Source organism: Fulmarus glacialis, unplaced genomic scaffold (assembly GCF_000690835.1).
Source record: "Fulmarus glacialis isolate BGI_N327 unplaced genomic scaffold, ASM69083v1 scaffold389, whole genome shotgun sequence".
Taxonomy (NCBI): Eukaryota; Metazoa; Chordata; class Aves; order Procellariiformes; family Procellariidae; genus Fulmarus; species Fulmarus glacialis.
Genome location: NW_009233622.1, coordinates 7257 through 30608, shown reverse-complemented (window position 1 = coordinate 30608; position 23352 = coordinate 7257). Strand labels below are relative to the sequence as shown.

Sequence of the window (23352 nt, the reverse complement as noted above, 5' to 3'; positions counted from 1 at the left end):
ATAGCCTCTGTTGCATTAGCAGTGAAGACAGGTTTAAACTACCTCTGCTGCCTTCTTGAGGGTAACTTGATTTTCCATCACCCTTTGTGATGTTGAAAAAGTAGCTTGTAACAACTTCTGTCATCTCCTCTGCTGTGGTGCTACCCCAGGTCTGGCCTGTGAGCACTCTCTGGGTAGATCAAATGGCTTACTTTTGGAGGGCTAACATTGTTGTTTTTATTTTCAAACAGAGGGAATTTCCAAAGTTCTTCACGTTCCGTGCCCGGGATAAGGTAAGTTGTATATTCTTAATACTTTTCTCTAAGTGTTGGCTTTATCCTTCTTTCACGTAGCTGCTCCTTGCCAGTCTAAGAAGGTGGGAGCTAGTTCAGACCAACTTCACTGCCTTGTGTGGTATTTTCTCCTCCCTCGCTAGGCCAGTCGTCCACACACGCAGCAATTGCTGTCAGTAACAATGATGAGTCTCTGATATTTGGGGATAAAAATTTGTGCATTTGGAAGCCTGACCTGAAGCTTCTGTTTATGCAAATTTTAGTCGCAGTGTAACAACGAAGCGTTGGAAGCAGTACAATGATTCAATACCAAACTTTCTGGCTTCTGTGAAAAAGAGGGTTTTGCGGGGGGTGAGCTTGAGAACTTGCTGTCGTGCATTTTGTCTTCTACTCTCAGTATTTCAACAATTTCAATGCAGCTCTTAGTGCTAATGACTCTGCATGAGATCGAAAATTCTGGGTTGGATTCACTTGAATTTTTAGGTTTTTAATTAAGTATGAAATTTCATAAGAGGTGTTGTCTAATTCTTCCCATCCTCAGTGTTTCAGCTTCTTAACCTACCTTCCTCTTTTACGCCCTTTTCTACCTGTATGATGCCGGGTGCCTCCAGTTTGAGGAAGATAGGATTTACCGTCATCTGGAGCCAGCTCTGGCTTTTCAGCTAGAGTTGAACCGAATGCGAAACTTTGATCTCACTGCCATTCCGTGTGCCAATCACAAAATGCATCTCTACCTGGGAGCAGCTAAAGTTGAAGTGGGAACAGAAGTGACAGACTACAGGTTCTTTGTGAGGGCTATTATAAGGCATTCAGATCTGGTTACCAAGGTGAGTTTTGTCACCCATGCAAAGTCTTTTTCCAAGACAGTGTATGAGACACTGTAAGTCATTCTAGGAACCTGCATACAAACATATACCTGTATAGAGTACTGTGGATGTGTGCCCTCTCTTTGCTAATGTTGGCTCTGTGGAAGCATGATTTCGAAGACCTAGTATTCCTATGCTTCAAGGAGATTTTTCGGTGGCCCAAGTGGATAGTCAGAAATCCTTGCATTTTGAGGCAACAGTTGTTTCTCTGTGTTTCTCCTGCACTACTGTAATAATGGTTTGCCCTGTCTAGTTTTGGATTTATGTTGACCTAAAGTCAGCCAGGTATGTGAATCCAGGCAGTGGGAGTACTGGCTCTGTGATTGTGATGGATCTCTTTCAGGGTTGCACATTCTGCTGAAATTAATGTAACCTATTTTCTCAGTCAAGTCCTTCTGCAGTTTTTCAAACACTGTATTCTTGGGCTGTGATTTTTGAGTAGAAAGTAAATTATTTGTTGACAATATCTGGCAGGAAGCCTCCTTTGAGTATCTGCAAAATGAGGGAGAGCGATTGCTTTTGGAAGCCATGGATGAGTTGGAGGTGGCATTTAATAATACCAACGTGCGCACTGACTGCAATCACATCTTCTTAAATTTCGTGCCTACTGTCATCATGGACCCATCTAAGGTATGATCTCTTCCCTAGTTCTGAACGGTTTGGGTTTTTTGGGCTTGACTCATCAGAATTAAATGGTCTTTTATTGCCTTTTTATGCTATGTAAGTGCACCTGTTGATTGATTGCATTTTAATACCGTTTGGTGAATGACATGCAGCTTCTACTAGCCACTTTATAACAGAAAGCATAAGAAATTGAGGACCAGTATTAAACGTGGTAACATAAGGCTCAGTTTAGTTACTCTACAAATACTGGAGTTTTGCTTTTCAGTAAAGAAAGTGGAGTCATATAACTAATGGATGTCTCTAACTAAAGGTTGCTTGTTGAGCTGCTAAACCAACTTCTTTTCAGAAGCAGAGAGAATACTTTTTATTTTAGCTAGTTACGGCAAGCAATTAGTTTGTTTCATGTTAGGAACCTGTTTGGCAGTGAGAAAGGAAGAAAGCTTTGTTTTTTCTTCCAATCTATGAATGAATATTAAATGGAAGATTTCAGAACTAGCAGAGCTCATATTTTTAGTGGAGTAATGCTGTCTTTCAGGCAATGCAGCTCACTTCCTCTGTGTAAACTAAGGAACAGTTTATAAAATATATTTTTGTATTTGAAACTAAACTTATTTTTTCATTGTGTGTTTGAGATAAACAATTTTAATAAGGAAATAGCATTAAATGCTCTTCTCTTTGTTACAAAACTCCAGATTTTACCCAAAAAAAACATGAGATAAATCATGTCCTTAAAAAGAATTTGTAAATCCAGCTACAAAAAGAAGTGCCTCATTTTCATTCTCTGATACAAAACCACAGAGATCAACATTATAAATAAATGAACATTAAGCTTTGTAGATGCATAAATGAAAGTGTTTAGGCATAAAGCATGTTTCTGTTACAGAACCACCACAAAGAAAATCCCAAATAAACTGTAAAGGCTGCATTTAGTTGGAAATCAACATTCTGTTCATGGTTACCGAAAGATGAGAGCTGACCTTTCCTTATGAGAATAACTGAAAGTTTAAAAAGATGAATTGGTTATCAAAATAAGTATCTCTTGGTTGCTGACTTCTAAATCATAATTAAAAATTGGTGGCTTAAATCTCTTTCGAATAAATCCTCTCTCGGCACATCCAAAATCTTTAGTTCCCAGAAGTTCAGAAGACGCTGGGATATTCAGCCCCTGGAAGTTAGCATGCCCTCAAATGTGTACCGTGACTTTTCCCTGAGCTGCTGTGGAAAAGAGACTTTTTATTTTTTGAAAGAACGTTAAAAACAGCCTATAAATTGCCTTCTTTTAATATGCGCTATTTGCCAACAGTAGTATATTATAAAGTTTAATAGAACACCAGAAGGCCAAGCTCCAAGTAGTAATTGCTTTGTTGATTTAAAGCACCACACCACATGTGCGATGAAACATGATTATTGTGCATATAAGTGCTACATAACTGTTTGTCAAGGATTTCACTTTCCTGCGTTTTGTAGTTCTTAGCTGTGAGCTATGCCTGCAGGAAGAAAGGCAGATGAAGGGGAAGCAGTGGGCATGCTGTGCCCTGCTGGGGTGTGATGTGCTGTCGGGGAAAAAGGGATGTGAAGCCAGTGCTGTCCCTCTACCTCAGTAATCCCAAGGTTGAGTTCAGTTCCTGGCTGTCTCGAGGCTCGTTAGGATGAGAATGGGCAGGCCACCGAGGTCCCGTAACAGCACTGGGCACGTGCTGCTGTTTGGTGCTTCCATCTCTCCTCTTCTGTGATGTTCCCCCTGCACGGTGGGGTGCCCCTTTGAGCAGGACCTTACGGCAGCGGGATGGAGGGGTGACAAAGCGATGGATTGTGTCCAGAAAGGTAAGAGAAATTTTTCTTGTGTGTTTTAAGATCGAAGAATCTGTGCGCAGCATGGTGATGCGCTACGGGAGTCGCCTGTGGAAACTCCGCGTCCTCCAAGCGGAGCTGAAGATCAACATTCGTTTGACACCGACTGGGAAGGCAATTCCCATTCGTCTCTTCTTGACCAACGAGTCGGGCTACTACTTGGACATCAGCCTGTACAAAGAAGTGACGGACTCCAGAACAGGACAGGTACGGTTCCATATGTCTCCATGGTGTGATGAGCAAATTATTTGGGGGGAACACATTCTACCTGATGAAGCTCTTCTGTGGTGTGCAGTGCTTTCAGGTAATATAAAATTGCCATTCAACTTTGCCAAAGGAAGAAGAATGTACCATTGTAAGATAATCCTGCTGTAGGCGTGTAGGTGTGCAAAATATAATCAATTATGTAAAAGTGCATATCTTCTAATTGTTTTGTACATACCTTCAGTCATTTGTACATCTGTTTTCATCTGTGGCAGTGTGCTCAAAAAAGTAATAGAAAAGTAATCACTCTTGGTGCTCATCTTGTAGGTCATAATAAAAAATATTATTAATTATATGTTTCCCTAAGTAGATAGAGAAAAATCTGTGAACTAGTCTTTTAAATTCTAAAGATATTGGGAATGACCTGGGTAGGATGATATAAAATTATTGAAGGTGCTTTTATATCATTTTTATGAAGCATAATGGGCTCTTTTGTAATGGTTGTGGCTATTCTGGTATTTCTTCTTTTCATGGCATAGGAATAGTGTGGTTAACTGAAATACCTACATATGCTAAAGTACATGGAGCATAGGATGCATGAAAAATATTTAAATACAGAAATATTTACATCTCCCTCTGTAATAATCTCTCTGCCATGCAGTAGTAGCAGCAGAATAAATCACTTGGGCAGTGTTAATGTTGAACATGAAGTGCTGAGTCACCTTTTCTCCCCCTCTTCTCCATTTAAATTTTTTCAGCAAGCTGCCTGGCTGTACAGTCCGTCCGGTTCTGGAGATTCTCGAACAGATAGTGTCTGCACGTTTTACTTCATTTCTGCCTTTGAGTGGAGATGAGGAAAGAAAAGGACATTTTAATAATCTCCAGTAGCTGAGCTTAACACTTGAGTTTTGTTAAATCATTTGTGAAGGTCACCTTTCCTCTTAAACTCTGTCTCTGGTGAGCTGTATGTTTTTAAAGCTAGGAGAATGCGCTTGTGTGTGTACAGCTTTTAGCAACTTTTCCAATATTTGATTTTTTAATTTGATTCCCCCCATCCCCCAGATATTAAACTAGTTCTATTAAAAAATTGTATTGATAGGAATTATTTCAGTTAACTCTTTGAGTAGTTGGGAGGAAGGTTTGTCTTAAAAAAATAATACCTTCAAACTTTGTAAGAAACTTTGGTAAATCTTCCCCTCATGATGGAGGTTTATAGGACAGGTTCAGATCTATGTATTTTTTCCTGTGTTTTCAGAGGGTTATTTTGAACTTAGAAAATTATTTTTAAAAAAATTCAAACATTACTGATGTACTGGGTGCTGGGCACTTTCATGACTTCTGAAGAATGGAAAAATAGATTCATCGTCAGAGAATGACCCTGATCTCTTGTTTCGCAGTTTCTGTGGTAATGAGTGGTGATGGTCAGTACAGACTTCTCCAGTTCCCAGAGAACTGCTCAGAAGCTTTCCAGAGATTTAAGGAGAATTGGTCCCCAAGTGCAGTAACAGATCCTAACACAGGCACTGTCACAAATGCTTGTTACCCTGAATAAATATTTCTCCCATTGAAGAAGCTACTTCACAAAGCAATGTTGGTGGAGACTGAAGAGAGCATGAACTACTTTTTTTAATGTAAAAACTAAAATAGGCTTTACTTACTGAATTTTATCTTTAGTGGAATTCTTCAATTAATTCACCTTCAATTAGAAAAAAATTTGCCATTTGTAACATCAGATCTGATCACCATTCTGTTAAAAACAGCCTAATCGTGTTGCTTCTGTCAGGCGTGTTTCTATTAAGCAGCAATTGTGCAGTGTTGTCCCAGTTAAGCAGTGCTCCGCCTGTTTCTTAGTTGAAATAGAATTCCTTCTGAGTCCTGGCTGAGTGGAATATATAGTGCCATGAAGCATGGCAGCTGATAATTCACATTGCTACTCTGGGAAAATCTTTTAAACTTATAATATCAAAACTTCAAGCCAAATGACATATGCAAGTCTTGACCTAGCTTCCATGATCAGTCAGTGGAGATACGGATACTGTGCTGTTCGACTACATAAATAACAGAGTTCTCTCTGCTCCCAGCTATCACAATCCATCGGCATAGATACGGTGTCAGGGGAAATACTGGTGAATGTGAAGTCATCTAAGTCACAGTCTTTTTTTCTGTGGCGATGTGGCTCTGTTCACTTTGCTTTCTGCTGTGATATGGTAATAAGTCAGTGATACTCAGACCCGTGCAGTAATGGTCTAGCACTGTCTCCAAAGGGTAGTAACGCGTGATGAAGCGTGGTGTTATAGGATATGCGAGTATTAACATATTTGTAGAGAACAGAAACAAGCCTGATCAGTCTAGAATGTCCTTATGATTTTTGGTAAAATTTGAGTGAGATGGGTGTATGGAACCAGTGGATTAAACTGTAATTGGTCATGTTTTGTGCTGCAGATTATGTTCCAGGCATATGGGGATAAACAGGGACCACTTCATGGGATGCTCATCAATACCCCGTACGTGACCAAGGACCTGCTTCAGTCCAAGAGGTTCCAGGCACAGTCTTTAGGGACATCATATGTCTATGACATTCCTGAGATGTTTCGGCAGGTAAATGTTCGTAAGGCCCGGTGGGTTGTTCTAAACTTTTGAATCTGCAAAGCACTTCTATCAGTTGCCATCCTTGCTCGGGAAGGGAAACAAGGGGCCTGGAGTGGCTAACAATGGTCTCCCAGGGTCTATACAGCTATGGATTGAGTCTACTTGGAAAGAAATTGGGACTCCTGATACACTGCTGCTATAGTTCCATTAATAAGTCAAACAGTAGAAGCTGAAATGTAAACTGTCTTGCGTTTCTTGTTTATGTTTCTTTGTTTTCCCATCCTGGAGGGTTGGACAGTGCAGGGGTGATAGTTCCTAGGATAGGACTCATACATCATTAAATGTGTTAATGAGTTGCAGAATTGATTGTGTATCTGATTGGCTGGTTTCTGTTCTGAATCACATAATTTGAATTTGCTACTTTGAGTGAAACTGTGTTTCATAGTTTAAATGCCAAAGTGATACCCACTGGATATTGTCAGTCCCATTGGGAGGAGGGATATTTCAGAGTGTTCTGCCTTGAACACTGGCTTGAATAAAAATATTTGCAGATGACGTTCTTAACAAGAATTTATCTTTTCATCCTCTAGTCTTTGATTAAACTCTGGGAGTCTATGAATGAACATGCATTCCCGCCAACACCGCCACTGCCTTCTGACATACTAACGTACACTGAATTGGTGTTGGATGATCAGGGCCAGCTCGTGCACATGAACAGGCTGCCGGGAGGAAATGAGGCAAGTTGCACTTTCTTTAACGCTACTTTTCTTTCCGTATCCTGCAGTACATTGTGTTTTGGACTAGGTTTGACAATTGTAATGAAAATTTACCAGCCAGGCACAAAATCTATTCATTCAGTCTTTCACAGATGAAATCTCTCTCTTGAAAATGAGATTTTTGTTTCATTAAAAATTAATACCTTCCATACAATGGGTATTTTAACCTCCATAGTAAATGATGATTCCATTTCAAACCTGTGCTTATGCTGTTTTTCCTTCATAATTAAAAAGTGCTTATTCAGCTATTCCAGGTAACTGGGGTTTGTATTTGAGCAAAATATGTTTTACAAGACTGAATAGAAATGTTTTCATTTGCTTAAAAAACAAAAAAACAATTTTATGCTTTCCATTTAAATACTCACCATGCAGTGTTTGCGTAGCACACTGGTAAGGTGTGTGCAACATCCCCCTCTAGTGAATGATTTACTTGAGACTAACAACCTGCTAATGCTGTTGGGATAATAGAGTTAGTCCTTCAGCTCAAACAGGAGGCGGCTGTACTGTTGAGGTGGGCTTTTGCAGGTGTGCCATTACATTAGCAAGCCAAAGATCGCAGCATTGAAATGACTGGAGAATAAAGCTAACTAGTAGAAGATGTGTTTATTGTTTTTGCCTAGGCTAGGTGGGATTCAATAAGTGAATGTTCCTACAGTAATTTAAATTTGAACAGTTCTAAGTGGTGATATCATTTTCTTTTTTCTTGGCATCATTGAACTAGCACTGTCCTTTTACAGATATATGACTTAAGATTTGCAAAAGCTCTGTTCAAAAACATCAAGTACAGTCATGAGAGGAAATAGAGCGTTTCGTCACTATTTACTGCATGTATCTTGTCAGGGGAGGGTTTTGAATATGAAGTTTTCAAATTGAGCCTAATCGGTAAATGGTGACTATGGGAGCACTACGTCCTTGTCTTTCGCTGGCCTATAGGAGAAATGTTTTAACTAGTATAATTAAACCTGAAATGAGCTATTCCCTGCATTCTTAGTGAAAGCTGAGGCTGCGATGCTGTGGAGGCTTATGCCATCATCTTTCTCTCTCTCTCTGCTCTCATTCAGCGTTTGAGTGGATGGTGGCTGGGGAAATAGCAAAGTCCCTCAGGGACATAGCTCTGTTCTTGCTGAAATTACAAGCACAGAGCTGCCTGGGCATGAACATGTAGTGTTTACTCTGCCAGTATGAATACAAATAGTCTTATTATAAGAGATTCTGTACCCAAAGACCACCAAAAAAAATTAGGAGGTTTTTTAACCCTTGGTAGACTTTGTTGTGCTCAATCTGAAAAGAAATTCAATGGCTGCTGTGGTGTGCATACTGTTGTTATCTAATGCACAGGTTCAGGCCCTGCCTCTGTGGTTGTTACGCTGAGGGGTTGAGTCACTGGAAAGTGAGGTAAACTAGGGGAAAATATGGTGTTCCCCTTCACATTTTTCAGTCTGGCCGCTGAAGATTGCTTCTTGTGGAGGTGTATGGCAGACTCTAACCTGCTTTTTAATGACTTCCCAGAAATGAGGTGAGGGCGCTGGCTGCAGAGATGAAATCCCAGCCCGGGGTTTGGTGTCTGGGGGAAGCCTAGCGAGTGGTCAGACCGAGGAAGTGCTCTGTGCCTCCCCAGAGAGGCGTGCGGCTCGCAGCTGGTAGTGCTAAGCTGTCAGCCCGGCCTGTCTGCAGCTGGACGAGTCGCTGTAGGACCACGTGCAGCTGGAATGAGGTTTGAGGCTTTGGTATTGAATTCTGTTACCAATAGCCACTGCACACAATAGCGCTCATTCACAGGTGAGAGCGGACAATCTGAGGAAGAGGTTCCAGCAGCAGTCTGAAGGACAGGTGACATTCAGGAGGCGACGAGCTGCCGAACAGATTCATTCCTCCATGCTGCACTTCCTTTATCTGGATGAGCTGACTTTAGGCTTTTATGGTTTAATTCCGTTCAGCTGAGGAAACAAATTTTCACAAACGCACGCTCAAGTTTCTCTTTCCAAAGAAGATGGCTGCAGGGGTGGAGAAGAAAGAGACAGGATGCTAGATAAATTCAGAGCGTAAGCCTTTTCTTTGTTAAGTCTGTAAGTGGATCCATTCTGCTTTTTTTGAGAATCAGTCTGCATAGCATCTGGGCAGAGAAATACAGCATCTTATCTGCCAGAAAGCAAAGATCCTTGGGGTAATCCATCTATGTGGCAGTAGCTGGTAGTATTGCATAGGAAGAGGAGACATGCCACAAGGAGCAGCAGAAAATATGAGAAAATATTAATTGGTTCTGCATTTCTTCCATATGATACAATGGTGAACCATTCTCAAAATATGGCACATTTCCTTGGCTCTCTAAACTTGTCTGAATTTATTAAGGAAGAGTTTTGTCCTCAGATAGATGTATCTAACTTCAAAATGCCAGAAGTCCATATACACTGAAAATCGTCTTACAGTGGAGATGATCCCTGAAGAAATGAGTACAGCGGGGAAGTCGAGGTTCCCAAGCTTTGCAGTGGCTTACTCGGTAGCTTTAGTCAAAGTTTTTGCTGCTTAAGTTTATTCGTGTTCTAGTAAGATGGGACTGCTTTGGGGTGTTATGAGGATAATTTAGACAAAGATGTTTTAAGAGTCTTTGAATTTGTACTTGCTAAACAAGTGCTGGATATTATGTTATACAGCGTTCCCCCAGTTTTGGTTAGTAATCCTTGATGGTCAGTGCCAATGGAGTCTGTGCCCCAGAGATCCAGAGGCATGAGCTGTTTCCAGTTCAGACCCCAATGAGCTGACAGGCGGGAGTGCTTGGTAGGAACTTCCCAAGTAAATGTGATTTTTTTTTTTAATTTTTTTTTTCTTTCTTCCCAGTGAAAGTTGCTGATTTTCTGAATCCAAAGTCTTTTGAGAGATTGTACATCAAGTGTTTTTTACTAAAGAGGAAATTTCTGTTGAAAACTTCTGGCTGTGGTAAATATAGCTGTTGTTTAGTTTCCCATTTAGTTGTTTAGGTTCCCATTACTGTTCTACTTGTTTTAGATCAGAGACTCAAACACAGCTATTCCCCCATTGCAAGTGAGTGTCTTACCACCCTGGTATCAGCTGTTCTGAGGCAGGGCTTGTCTTTCCTGTTGGAGCTGTGCTACACAGTGTGAACAATTACATTTTCTTTATGTGAAAAGGGGTCAAGACACTCTTCCTCTTAAAGCATTCAGCTGAGCTGAGTGCCCTAATTGTTTTAGCTAGCAGATGAAATTGAGAAACCAGCATAAAATCCAGGAGATTTGTGGTCAGTGTGTTTAGCTGGATGTCAACAACCACAGTTGCAATCCCTGCTCTAATACAGGGCAGGGCAGGAGCTCGAAGCTGAGTTTCTCCTGTCCTCTCAGAGTTTGCAAGCGGCGTTCTGGGCTAACCTGGCTAAGCTGTCTATGTTTTCAGGAAAATCTATGAAATACAAGAGGTTTTCCTCCACTTAGCTTGTGACCACTTCACGTAGCCCACCACCTCATTTGGCAGTAATTATCTCTTTGCTAGTAGTCTCAACAAAGAAGCCAAGGACTTAATGGACCATGAAAATAAAACTTGCTGTTTATTCCTAGATAGTGCTTGCTCCTTCTGAGCAGAGGATCCTGTGTCTTGTCATGGCCACGCGGGGGAGCTTGCAGTGCTGCTGGCCCTGCCACCTACTCTTGCGGCACAGCAGACATCACTAGTGCAGGGCCTTTTTCTAACCTCTTGTCCACTCAGTGCAGCCAGAGTTCTTCCTGAAGCGCATCTGCTGTTTCTTTGGACTGCAGACAGAATCCTGGATGTTGCCTGGAGCTTTCTGCTAGATGGCTTCTGTTCTGGATCCTTCATGTTAGGCTTGTGAACTGTGTCCTCCTCTCTAGTTACTCTTTTTTTGGTTTTGGTTTTTGTTTTTGGTTTTTTTTAATTATTCTTATGTCCTTTATTACTAGTCTGGCTGCTTTGACACCTTTGCTCACATGTGAGACTGTTCTGATAAGCTTTGTCTGCTGCCATAGGATTTCAGTAAGCCAACACCCTTGACAAGACTGAGTGTGCCACACTAAAAAGTTGAGAACAATTGGTAAATAATTCTCAGAGCCAGCAGGTATAGAAGGGAGCTGAAGAAGACAGCATTTTATCAGCAGAATCAAACATTAGTCGATAGCTCCCTTCTAATGCTCCTGGGTAAAGACTGAATAGACTTTGGGACAAACGGGGTATTGTGTATTGTATAATTTATTGTGTAACTGTGACCATATCAAGAACTAAGCACCAGAAGTCGATGCTCAGCCTGACTCCAGTCTGACTCTGTACATTGAAATGTACAGGGTTTATATAGGTGGGAGGAAAAAAATCCACTTGTAGTTTTTTGTAATCTTATGCAATTTACTCTAAAATGTCTTTAAGAAGAAAATTTTAAGTTCATACCACAGCCTGGATGCTTATCTAGATTATAACACAAGACTTTTAACATTTCTGCTAATTTTATTTTTTTAAAGTAAGTGGAAGCCTTTTTTTTGGTGTTTCTGGCTAAGATCTTCATTGGTCATGTGGGGTAGAGGTGTGTGCTTGGGACTTTCTACACTAATATTGGGAGGGATGGGTTTGAAAGGATGCAGCACCTCACCCTGTTTGGCAGTGTAAGAGGAGCTGATGGCTGTCCTCTGGGAGCCTTTTGCCCTGGCAGCTCACCTCTGTCCTGCCTGTCATCTGAGCCTCTGACGTTGCTCCGTAGTTACGTGGCTGTGCTAAAACAGGGAAATCTCTGAAAGAGTCAGAAATTGTGTGAACACAGACAAGTGAAGAGGGCTAGAGTTCAGAAGTGTATGGCAACTTGCACTGTATTTAAAAACGTGTTGGTTGCAGTAGCTCTGCTGAAGACACGACCTGTAATGTAGTGACACCCTCTTCAAATGCCCATTGAAGATGGCTTTGTTCCGAAGATTAGCATATTAGCTGAAATCTTAGTGTGAAAAGGTAATTCCCTCAGCCTGTTGGAGAACTCAATATATTACTTGTCATTCTTGAGCTGGGCATTCTGATGTTTTTCTATAGCGCTTTATGTATTTTGTATGTGATCCTCTGGCACTAGGACTGCACCATCTGCTGATAAGACCCAACTAATCTTCAAGGACAAGGAAAAAGTGAGTGTAAGGAGTGCCTGCAGCTACACCCCACATTACCCTTCATCTCAGTCTCATGCAGTGTCCATGCAAAATGTGTCATTTTCCCTATTGGCACTAGATGTCACAGTTTTTCCTTCTCAGTAGCATGAGGATCAGAAATAATCCGTAATCGGAGCTGTTAGCTGGAGCCTTGGCAGGCACCCTTTCTTGTGAATGTGGGAAGGTTTGGCCAGGTGAAATTCAGGACGGCAGTGGGCAGAGGGCCGCTGAAACTCTGCTTCGGCAGCTCCCTGGATTGCCTGGGGCTGAAAGGTGTAGCTAATGAATTTTATACAAGCAAAGCTTAATAGTTGAACTGCATGTTCTGCTTTGTCACCCCATGTTCCTGCATTTTATGACAGGCACAGAGTATTAAAACATCCACTGGGCTACTTACGGCGGATGGTAGGTACTTGAGAAAAAGCAGAGAATGGGTGATGGCGAAGTCAGTGAATGAACATGAAGGTGAAGGAAAACGCCCGTGCATCTTCTACCCCTGTCCCAGCCCCACCACTATTTTTCTCAGAGATTACTGTAAAAAAGCTGTTTCTCTTTGGGTTTCCCAACCCTCTTTCTTTATGAGTTTTGGGAACAATCCTGGCCTGAAGGCTCTTCTGGCAGTAGGAATGGGTTTAAATAACAGGGAAGCTGGGCAACTATTTGTGCCGCACAGCAAGTGGTGTTTCCTCATCTGAAATACTCGTGGTGCAATTTCAGAAGGTGATCCTCCTTTGGCAGAATAATTTTAGCCCCTATCAATGAGATGCTTGGAGGTCACAATGAGACATATGGGGGTAGGGATCAGGACAGAGCACCTTTTTGTCATGGACTAGAGTGTGTTATTTTTAGTAAAAGGTGGAATGTCTTGTGACAAGTGGAATGTAGTACAAATTAAAAGAGGGTCCCCCTAGCATCACTGAAAGCTGATTTTTTTTTTTTTTCCTCACTTACATGCATAGATCATTTAATGTAACTTTAAGAGTAGCAGGTGTGTCATGGGAGAATGGGACTGGTGGGGGAGGTCTTTTGAACTCTGAGTTGGGATGGATGCATGTCATGGTGTATATGGAGCATCTCCTTAGCTGAACAGTGGTTGTACAGTTAAGCAGGAGTATTCTGTAATACCTTGAATTGTTTGAAGGGTTAATATTCATGCAGATCAGTATCTTCAATGTGCTGTTTCTCACAGTGCTGTAGACGCAGTATCTCCCTGGCCTGATTTTTGAAAAGGTACGTGTATGCTATAGCAATACTAGAAATTCAAGATTTGAAAAGGCTTTCCTTACAGAACCAGCAGTTATGAGCCTCTGACATACACCTTTGAGTTAGAATTTATCATAATTATTTAAAAGATTAATTTTTGGAAGGTTATAAGTAAATCTTTTTTTTTTTTTTTAATTTTATACAATCATATATGACTGTTGAATATCATAATGCTTAATCATAATCATAATGTCAAACAAATACAGAATTTTAATTTTGTTACCTTTCTTGTAATTCTGACTTTTATCAAATGTTTACATCTAAATCACACCTCTAATAAGTTTTTGTGGTATTTTTTAACGCTTTACAAAAATTAAATTCTTGGGCAGCAAATAACCCCACACATCACAGGTGGGGCTCTCAGAGGACGCTGAAAGCAGTGACCGCCCAAATCATGTCTTATTCAAAGAGCAGCTAGAGCTCCAAATTTCTTGAAGGGTTTTAAAATCCTCAAATACAAGCATTACTAGATCAGAGATACAAGTGGTGGCACAAGGAGTTTTATTCTGTATTTTGATATATGTGTTTGAACATGTGTATATGGATAATATGGATACAGTAGACAAGAAAGTTCTTGCCTACAAGAAAGCTCCTAATAAAGGTTATCTGTTGCTGTCTGTAATATATCTTTATCCTTCTGTCACTTCACCAGATGCAAACTATTTCAGCTGAAGTTTTCAAGCCTTACACTCTACTTAGGGAGAAGTTAGTTGTTATTTAGTTTGGAAAGCTTCATCAAAAATGCCTTTGTTTTGGTGAAAAAGCTGGCAGCGTTGCTCACAGTTGATTTTGTGGGCTTGCAGCAGGAACTTGAATTTGATAGAGAATTTGGTTTGGGTGCAGCATTATGCCTTTTGCTATCCTCAAGAGACACTATGCAAGCTTCATACACACCACAGGTGTGTGCGCAGTAAAAACTACTTTTACACTGTCTTTAATGGAGTTTTTTGAGCTTTCCTTTTGGTGCTCTGTGTGTCCATCCACTTTCCCTGAACATCAGCCAGCCTTTTGCTGGTTTGCTTCCTGGCTTGCCATCCGAGTGCCCTTTGGTCTAGTGCAAGGAACCAAGACAGTACAAATTCACGTCTCCTTCAGTCCACTGTACTGCACGATGCCTTTTACTGAGCAAGCCTTTGCCACGTCTCATCCTGGAACCGTTTCTTCCCATCTCTCATCCACTTGGCCGCGTGCTGTTCAGAAGAACCATGCCAACGTGTGCTTGGCTGTGCCGCCGCGACCACTGCTTTGGTCGCTAAATGACACCTTTTTCAGAGCCAAGAAGAGAATGAAGGAATCCTGGGTTTTGGCACTCCACCCTTGTCAAGACATTCGGTCTGAATGCCTCTAGCAAACCACGTGCATCATGCCTTTTTTCTGGGAGTTGGTTCATGCTGAAGATAAAAATTTTACAGGTTTTGGTCACAAGTGCAGAGTGTCTCTCTTTTAGATCTGAAGTTCTGGGCATCAGATTCGAATGATGAAATTGCTATGTCTGCATCAAGTATAATTTCTGGGGATGTCTTTGTTCCCTTTATAAAACACACCTTGTCCACAGCTATGCAGCAGAGTGATTCAGCATCCTGGGGTCAGTGGACACTGGTTTATCTCCAGAAAAGACAGAGGTTGTGAAGGGGGAATAAAGCACGTGTTCCTTGATTTAACAATGTCAGAACGTGCATGCACAGCGGGGGAGAAACATGCTTTCATTAATGTTCAGCTTTGGCATTTCCAGTGCTCACATGCTAGACTGCTACAACTGTTGCATTTCCTTTTTTATTATAACTTTTGTATGTAATAAATGTACTGACATACAAATATATTCATATTTTATATATATTTTTTACATATGAAACTTACATATGGTACAGATGCAATAGAATGGGAACAAGACAAAATTGTTGTCAGGGTTCTGTACGTTCAGTTGTCCTACTTAGAGATTTCGAGACCCCCATTCAGGTTTCCAAATTTGGACATAAATAAATAAAATGAAGCATGGCATAAAGTACCTAGGCTCAAGCATCATCCTTGTTGTGAGAGAAATAGAATAAACCAGGACAATTGGCATGGCGCAAGCGTAGGTGCTGTCAAATAATAAGCTGTTCTCGTTTACATCAGATTTTCTGTCGGCTACGCTTCTCCAGGAATTACAGATCCTGCTAGAAAGAGGCTTAGAAGCTCTCTCTGCCTGAACACCAGCCACCATTTGCATTGGCTTCCCTTCATTCGGAGTCTGTTGTGCTTTCAGGAGGGAGACTGGGATCGGTTTCTTCCCCATTCCCCTCGGTGCCTGTTGTCAACAGCTCCGGCTGCCACTAGCAGTCAATTTGTAACTGCATCAGTGTGTGTATTACTGTTCACATCGATAGCGCAATTAATGTTGAAGTCAATTTTGGTGTTAATTTTAGGCCATGATTAGTGTTGACACTGTGTGTCAAACTAATGGCATTTATGAGCACCATGAAAACGAATGTTAGTTAATATCATGTTTTTACTATCTGTTAATGGTTACATTAAGCCAAAGATCTAGTGGGAGAAGGTGTGTATAAAATTATATATATATAACTTGTGTGTAATATATATGTGTCATGCAATTCTGCATTGCTGGTGTTATTCAGGGAGCAAATGACATCTGAGCACTGAATCCTAATCACAGTTTGGAACATCAGAAATAATGATCACTTCTGATCGGAGGTTGTGAATAATTCATCTGGTTTGATTTTCACGTTCTGTCCAGTGATACTTTTCAAACCAAATGTGTTCCTACAGGAGAATAATGGTCGCACTTCTTATGGAAATACTGTGGCACAAATCATTTTGCCAACATAAAAACAGTTAAATAAGACGGTTCCTGCTTTTATTTTTTCCTCCCTCTCTTCTTCATTCCTGGGTGTGCTGGGAATAGAGCTGTAGCAGGAGAAACACTTCCGAGCTGTGCTGGCTCTTAAAAAGAGCCCGTTTTGAAGCCACTGCCACTTACCATCACCCATTACTGTTCTGACAGTGCTCTTAGGTGATTAGCTCAGCCTAATTAACCTGTGAACTCTCAATTTTTTTGGCATGCTGCCGTTAACTTAAAAATCTCATCTTTTTTTTTCCTGAAATAGAAAGCTATCCTTTACTACCCATAAATTTAAACGGAATCTACATTGTTCATAGCAAAAAAATCCTTAGTTGTGCCCTGTGATTTTTGTTACTGGATAAATGGCACAAAACACGCTATGTATTGGGGAGGCAAAAAGACACACAAGTTAATAACATTGTGCATTTAATTTTTCTTTTCTTAAGCTGCATATGGTTGCTCCATATTTATCAGGTATAAACCATTTCAAGAGTTTGTGTTTACTGTGCCCTGGCTAGATAGTTTTTCCTATTCTACTAGTGAACATTAACAAAAGGGATTTTATTTATGTAGAGGATACACGATCTTAGGTTAGGGAACAATTCCTTCTGTTACAATCTGAATTTTCTAAATAGGAAATGCTTTTAATTTGCCTGTTTTCTGTACTGGCAAAAATCATCAATCTGATGAAAATCTCTTACGACTGTGGGACCTGTCCTGGATACTAACTGAGGTTGGTCACTAGTCCCTAAGCCCTGGAGCAAGTGTTAATTCATTTGCCTCACATGTGAGCTGAGGGTGCTAGGATTTTACTTTCAGTATGTTGTGGTTATTGTGTAGGTTTCTGGCAGTGTCTTTATGTGTTTCTATCTTGCAGTTTACTGCAGTGACAAGTACTTGGCAAATACAAAGCCTGAGCATTTGTCCTGTTGCTCCTGTGGCTTGTGTTCATCTGAGGGTGCTTGAAGCTTCCTGGTGTAGTCCTGGCTGATGGGATCAATGTGGCTGTATGGAAACGACTACTTAGGCAAAAACCTGTAAATTAGTGTTACTTCTGTGCTATTTTGGAAGAAGTTTACAGTACAGTTTTAAAGAGAATATTACCCCATTTTCCCTGTGGGTTTTTATCAATAACCAAAGCTGGTTTCTGGGGTGGTATCAGAAAGATTTGGTAAGTGCCCACTTAAGGATTTTAGTTAAGGCAGGGGAAGAAAAAAAGTCTGTAAAATATGGTAAGGAACTGAGCTGCAGTAGGTGATGGGGTATAGAGGGCATCCCTTATTTCTTAGAGGCTAATCTTGAAGCCTTTAACTTTGGATTTGCAGACTTTTTTAACTTGCTGTTTCTGATTGCAAGCTTGCCCACAGTTGAGAGTTAGAACAGAGACACAATATCCAGCCCCTGGCATCTCTTTTCCTGCAAGAGTCAGGTCAGAAGGACAAAGCTTACTTTTCTTCTCCTTTTTTCACCTTTATTCTTCCTTTTTCCACTATGAAAGTCCAGCAGTAGAAGAGCAGCAGTCCAAGGAACGCCTGTGGCTGTGCAGGTTTGTTTGGGATGAATTAGGTTGCTCTTCCAGACTTTGGACTTGTTGTCTGTGTGACCCCTCGTCTCTTTGCACACACTGTTGGTCTGTATGCCTGACCAACAGCTGCATCCACTCATTTTACAGCATTACATCTTCTCCCTTTTTCCTGTCTTTGAAACTGCTGCAGTATCTCTCTCTTCCAAACACTGCAGTTGGATGCTAAGATGTAACTGTAAATCTGCAAATATTCAGAGGCAGACAAATTAATCCCTTACAATGTATCAGTCAAAATAGCATGGATGAAACTGAGACCAAGGAGAAGGTGAACTGAAATACCATCATTCTGTTAACTTGCAATCTCAGCTCTCAAAAGGGGAGGTGCAAGGGAAGGATCTGCCAGTAGCCGGTTGTAATACTTTTGGATTGCTGCCTGCTTTACTTCCAATGACCCTTTGATTAATTCCTCTGCCTTTTTATTTTTTTTAATGAGCCTATTATGGCATATCTTATTGCAGATGCTGATTGGATCTCAACTATGTATTGTGCCATTTTGATTTGGATTAAATGGCACATATCTATCTGCTGCTTCTCCCCTCTCCCCCTCCCACTTTAGTTTATCATGTTCAGAATTCAGAGACTCCACAATGAGTTTCAACCCTCCTGATTGCAGAGGATGTGCAATCGGCTTGAGGAATGTGTACTCAGAGCTTATGATCCTTGGGCAAGCGGAGACTGGGTGATGCATGTGGCTTTCAAGGGACGCTGCTATTTCCATCTGTTAATGGCATTCCAGGATGGCCAACTCCCCAGTGCAGTGATACGTGGCAGCTGAGAGATGGGAGATGCAGGGTACAGATGTTGCTGATCTCCGTAAGATGGGCCAGAAGAGATCATCCGGTGATTTTAAAAAGAAAAATATGCAGCAAAAAGCATTACTTATCCAGGCAGGTTTGGAAAGAAACAGCTGCAATATTTGGGAAGGAAAAAGGGAAGAGCCAAAGAAATGAAAGGAAGGACAGAAGAAAAAATGGAGGTAGTTATGAAATAAAAGGATTATTAAAATGAGGGCAGGGTGAAAGAGAACCAGGGTGACAAGGTTCTGGGGTGATATCTGGGTAGCCTAAGCAGATGGTCAGGAGTCCTGTACAGCAGCACATCCATCCTCACCCTGTGAGCTCTGGCACACGGAATAAACACAGCACCCTGCGAGAGGGGCATTTGCAGAATGTGTTTTGGAGCTGTGACAAATCCCTGAATGGGGAGAGGGAGGGCCAGTATTAGTGTCTGGGGTGGGAAGAGAGCAATGGAGGATGTGCTCCAGTGAGTGTGGAAAGGATCAAGTCCTGCCAGCTGTGCTCTACACTGGCAGTGCGTATCAGAGCTGCTGTTACCGGAGTTCCCAAAGAAAATGTATGAAGTGCAACACACGTAAGAAAAATGGCCCCTGCGTGATTCTCCTCTTTCACATCTTGAAGATATACATTTAGTTTTTGTTGTTTTCTGCTCTTTTAATTGCAGATTGGGATGGTGGCCTGGAAGATGACTCTGAAGACGCCCGAGTATCCAGAAGGCCGTGATATCATTGTCATTGGCAATGATATTACATACCGAATAGGTTCTTTTGGGCCTCAAGAGGACGTGCTGTTCCTGAGGGCTTCAGAGCTTGCTCGAACACATGGCATTCCCCGAATCTATGTGGCTGCCAACAGTGGAGCCAGGATTGGTTTGGCTGAGGAGATTCGGCACATGTTCCACGTAGCTTGGGAAGATCCAGATGACCCATACAAGGTAAGGAGGCACAGGAATCAGAGGTGAAACACTGCATTAGCTCGCAAAAGAATCTTATTTTTACACTGCCTCTTTTAATAGAGGTGAGGGTAAATATTTGCCAGACTGTTAGGTCCAAAGTTCTCCTTGGTATTGGATCACTCAGGCAGTAGGATTGGCATCCATGAGTTAGTGCTAAATGTTGAAACCATCCCTAGCTTTCCCTGACCTCAGCTGCAGCTCTGATGTTAAAAGAGGATGTTCTTATTGCTATCTGGAATTAGATGCTGCTTCCCTTGAAACTTTCTTTTTGGAAGGGGTTATTGGGGATTGGGAAGGGACTAGAGGTGGGAATGAGATGAATGAACTGTTTTTCCCTGCAGGGATACAAATACTTGTACCTGACTCCTCAAGACTATAAGAAAGTCAGTGCCCTGAACTCAGTTCACTGTGAACATGTGGAGGACAATGGAGAGTCCAGGTAAGCACAAACAGGTCAGAATGAAGAACATTCTGTTCATCCTTGGGTATACAAGGTGATGCATATCACGTCCTTGTCTTCAGCTAGGACATTCTTGCCCAAAGACTTGCAGTCTAAATTTTGAAAATTACTTTTCTGCTAGATCCTGTTAGAAAGGGTAAAAGAATTCCTGAGTGAAGGCTAAGCCCTCTGTGCATTTTGAAGGGTTGGGCTGCAGTGGTTGCACTAAACTGCCTTATAGCCTATGATTTTCCACACACACATCTACTCTAGGTATCTGCATCTTCCCAGCTACATCCCAAAGGTAGCACATCTGAAAATGAGGTGCAAAGAAGCTTTCAGAGCTAGACTGCAGCTGTAATGGTGCTCCTGAGCAGAAGGAGGAGGATGTGCTTAGGAAGAAAAAAAAAAAGCCTAGTTTGCAGACTGGCAAGCTCTGAAAGAACAAAAAGATGGTGCTGTGTGCGGGGACGTGTGCGTGCCTGCGTGTGTGGTGGGGAAGCTAATGGCTCTCTTCAGTGAAGCACTTAAGCACACGCTCGAGTACTTTGCTTAGCAAGGGCCTAGTGGAAAAGATAGAAGCCAGTCTGAGAGTGCTGAGTAAGAAGGGACCATGCTGGGGAAGGAAGGCGTGAAAGAAGAAAGTAAAGAAAAGGTAAGAGCCTCATTATAATCTCTTGTTCTATTTCTTTTTCCTTTTGGCTTCATTCTTCTCCTTTCTTGCCCTTTTTCCTATAATCAGCCTGCTCATCACATCCTGTGAGAATGACAGAAGAACACTTTTCACGGGCATTCCTCTCCCTTGGCATTTCCTCTTTGCAGTGCTGCTTTGGCTGCTCACATGTAGGACTATTCCATGGTGTTCAGCGAGGCCGCAGAACGAGCCCATGTACAGGTCCTGGTCGGGTTTTATGCACATTACTCTTTGGAGCCTTAATGATATTTAGTCACTTTTCATTTTCTTTGTAGCAAAGTGATTCAGCAAATCACTGGACCTTGTGACTCAAAGACTCTATGTGTCTCCCTCAGGTATAAGATAACAGATATTATCGGAAAGGAAGACGGACTTGGAATAGAGAACCTCAGAGGATCTGGCATGATTGCTGGAGAATCATCTTTAGCCTATGAGAGTATTATCACCATCAACTTGGTAATCCCCCACTGCTTTCTATTCTTCAAATTGTATTGTCTGTTTCAGCTAAAAAGCCTGCAATGATATCCAGAAGATACATCTGGGATCAGACTTCTGGTTGATGTAAATTGGCTCCTGTAGGCTTTGAGCAACGCTACTGGCACCATTACAGGGCTGGGTCCCTTTCAGATGAAATTTAAAACACTTTAAGAAAACAGTCATTTGGTTTCATGTTTGCTCAGTCTGCAAGTTACTGCTTCTCTTTTTTTTAAGTAAAATACATATATGTTCAGATACTGTGTTTTACGAAAAAATAGATTCTGGAGTTTTGCAGTGAGAGAAGATTTTATAGCCTTGTAATATAAACATGCCTGGTTTTATCTAGATGTTTGAATCAGTAGGTTTTGGCTGTGTGGTAAGACAGAAATCAATGTGATTTCTTTTTCTTCTTTTTCTTTTTTTCCTTTTTTTTAAGGTTACGTGTCGGGCGATTGGAATTGGGGCTTACCTTGTTCGGCTAGGCCAGAGGACTATCCAGGTTGAGAACTCCCATATAATCCTGACTGGCTGTGGAGCCCTCAACAAAGTAAGTCTTTGCATTTCAGTCTTCAGAGCTATGTGAATTGAGTTGGTGTTTCTGTGAGTTCTGCCGGAGACTCAAGGAGCTGCCACCACTGTACCTGTCATTGCGCTTGGTCCCTTTTGCTTTCTCCCTTCTCGGGCTGCTCCCGATCAAGGAGGAGAACTGATACAGGGCAGCAGCTGTGAAACTTTCATGCCTTTGCAGTCTTTTTTCTTTTTTCTCTGGTCAGAAAGCAGTCCTGTTTTTCTTGACAAGAACATCGTATTGACAGCCAGAGGCACTATTCCAGGCATCCTGGTTGGAGATTGGCAGGGGACCTGGGCAGAACTGCAGATTTAAGGGCTTGAGCATGAATCCGGTGAAGGGGAAGAAGGAGAAGCAGCTTTTAACATAGGTTGTGTGCAATGACTAAATGACAGAAGGGGAGAAGCCCAACGACTGGGCAGCATCTTCTCCCACCCACTGTGTACTGTGATAGAGGAAACAGGGCTGTTTCCAGTGTCTGGAAAACCACATTTCAAAATAGGTGGGCCAGAATCACCCTGAACTTTCAGCCATCCACAGCATTGCATTAATACTGGGGGAGCACTGAAGCCTGAGAGAGTATGTGGATGGTGATTTTCAAGAGGTCAGACCTGCTGGAAGTCTCAGCTGTGGGGGCAGGGAGGAGTAACTTGGGCTGTAAGAAAACTTATTGCTTTCACTACTAAAGTGGCTCTTCTTTTTTTTCCTTGCCAGAGACGGTTTTTCTCCCTTGCTGCCCCAAGCCTATTAATATCACAGCCTCCAGCTCCTTGTCTGTAGCAGACACGGCTCGCAGCCAACTCCGCTCTTGTCCCTCTCACTGAGGGCTTTGTTTACGTGGGAGTTAGGATTGTGCGGACGCGAGTGCCCTTCCCCATTGTGCAGCTTTGTTCTCAGGCACTCTCCAGCACCTGGGGTGGTTGTGCTTCACCGCAAGCTGCGTTTCAAGGAGTGCCTGCCTGACAATGGGAGATAAAAGGAAAATAGTCTCTCGTTGAATTATTCCCCTGAATAAAGGGGACTCTGCAGAAAATGAAGCATTGATCCTATCAACTCTAGGATGCAGCACCCTCAGTTAGATCTCTTACACACATCACACACACCTGCATCAATGGAAGGAAAAGAGGCATTTGAAGATCCATCCTTTAAAAAGAAATTGAGTCAGTTTAGTGCTTGCTGAAGTGGAGTAAGTTGCCTGACAGTTCCAGCTGTCATTTGTTGGGGATCGGGGCCCTGCAGAGTTTCCCAGATGGCAGGGCCAGTCTGTTTAGTCCCTCTTTTCTGCTCTCTTCTTTCCAGGTTTAACTGCACTCTCTACCCGTGGAGTGAATGTTTGTTTTTTATAGGACTAGATTAATCTCACTAAATGTTAGGCACTTAAAAATTAAGGATTTAGTCTAAATTAAGCACCT

General features: G+C 41.8%; 1 protein-coding gene across 1 annotated transcript in view; it reads left to right on the top strand.

Moving 5' to 3' along the window:
• ACACA (acetyl-CoA carboxylase alpha) overlaps window positions 1-21919 on the top strand; it is a gene marked incomplete at its 3' end in the record, with an annotated part of 83937 nt that extends 62018 nt beyond the window's left edge. Inside the window, 10 exon segments of the mRNA XM_009585363.1 lie at window positions 231-272; window positions 884-1099; window positions 1613-1768; window positions 3617-3820; window positions 6260-6415; window positions 6997-7143; window positions 19472-19741; window positions 20104-20201; window positions 21231-21351; window positions 21809-21919. Coding sequence (XP_009583658.1) covers window positions 231-272; window positions 884-1099; window positions 1613-1768; window positions 3617-3820; window positions 6260-6415; window positions 6997-7143; window positions 19472-19741; window positions 20104-20201; window positions 21231-21351; window positions 21809-21919 — 1521 coding nt within the window.
• Between the last annotated feature and the right edge of the window lie 1433 nt (window positions 21920-23352).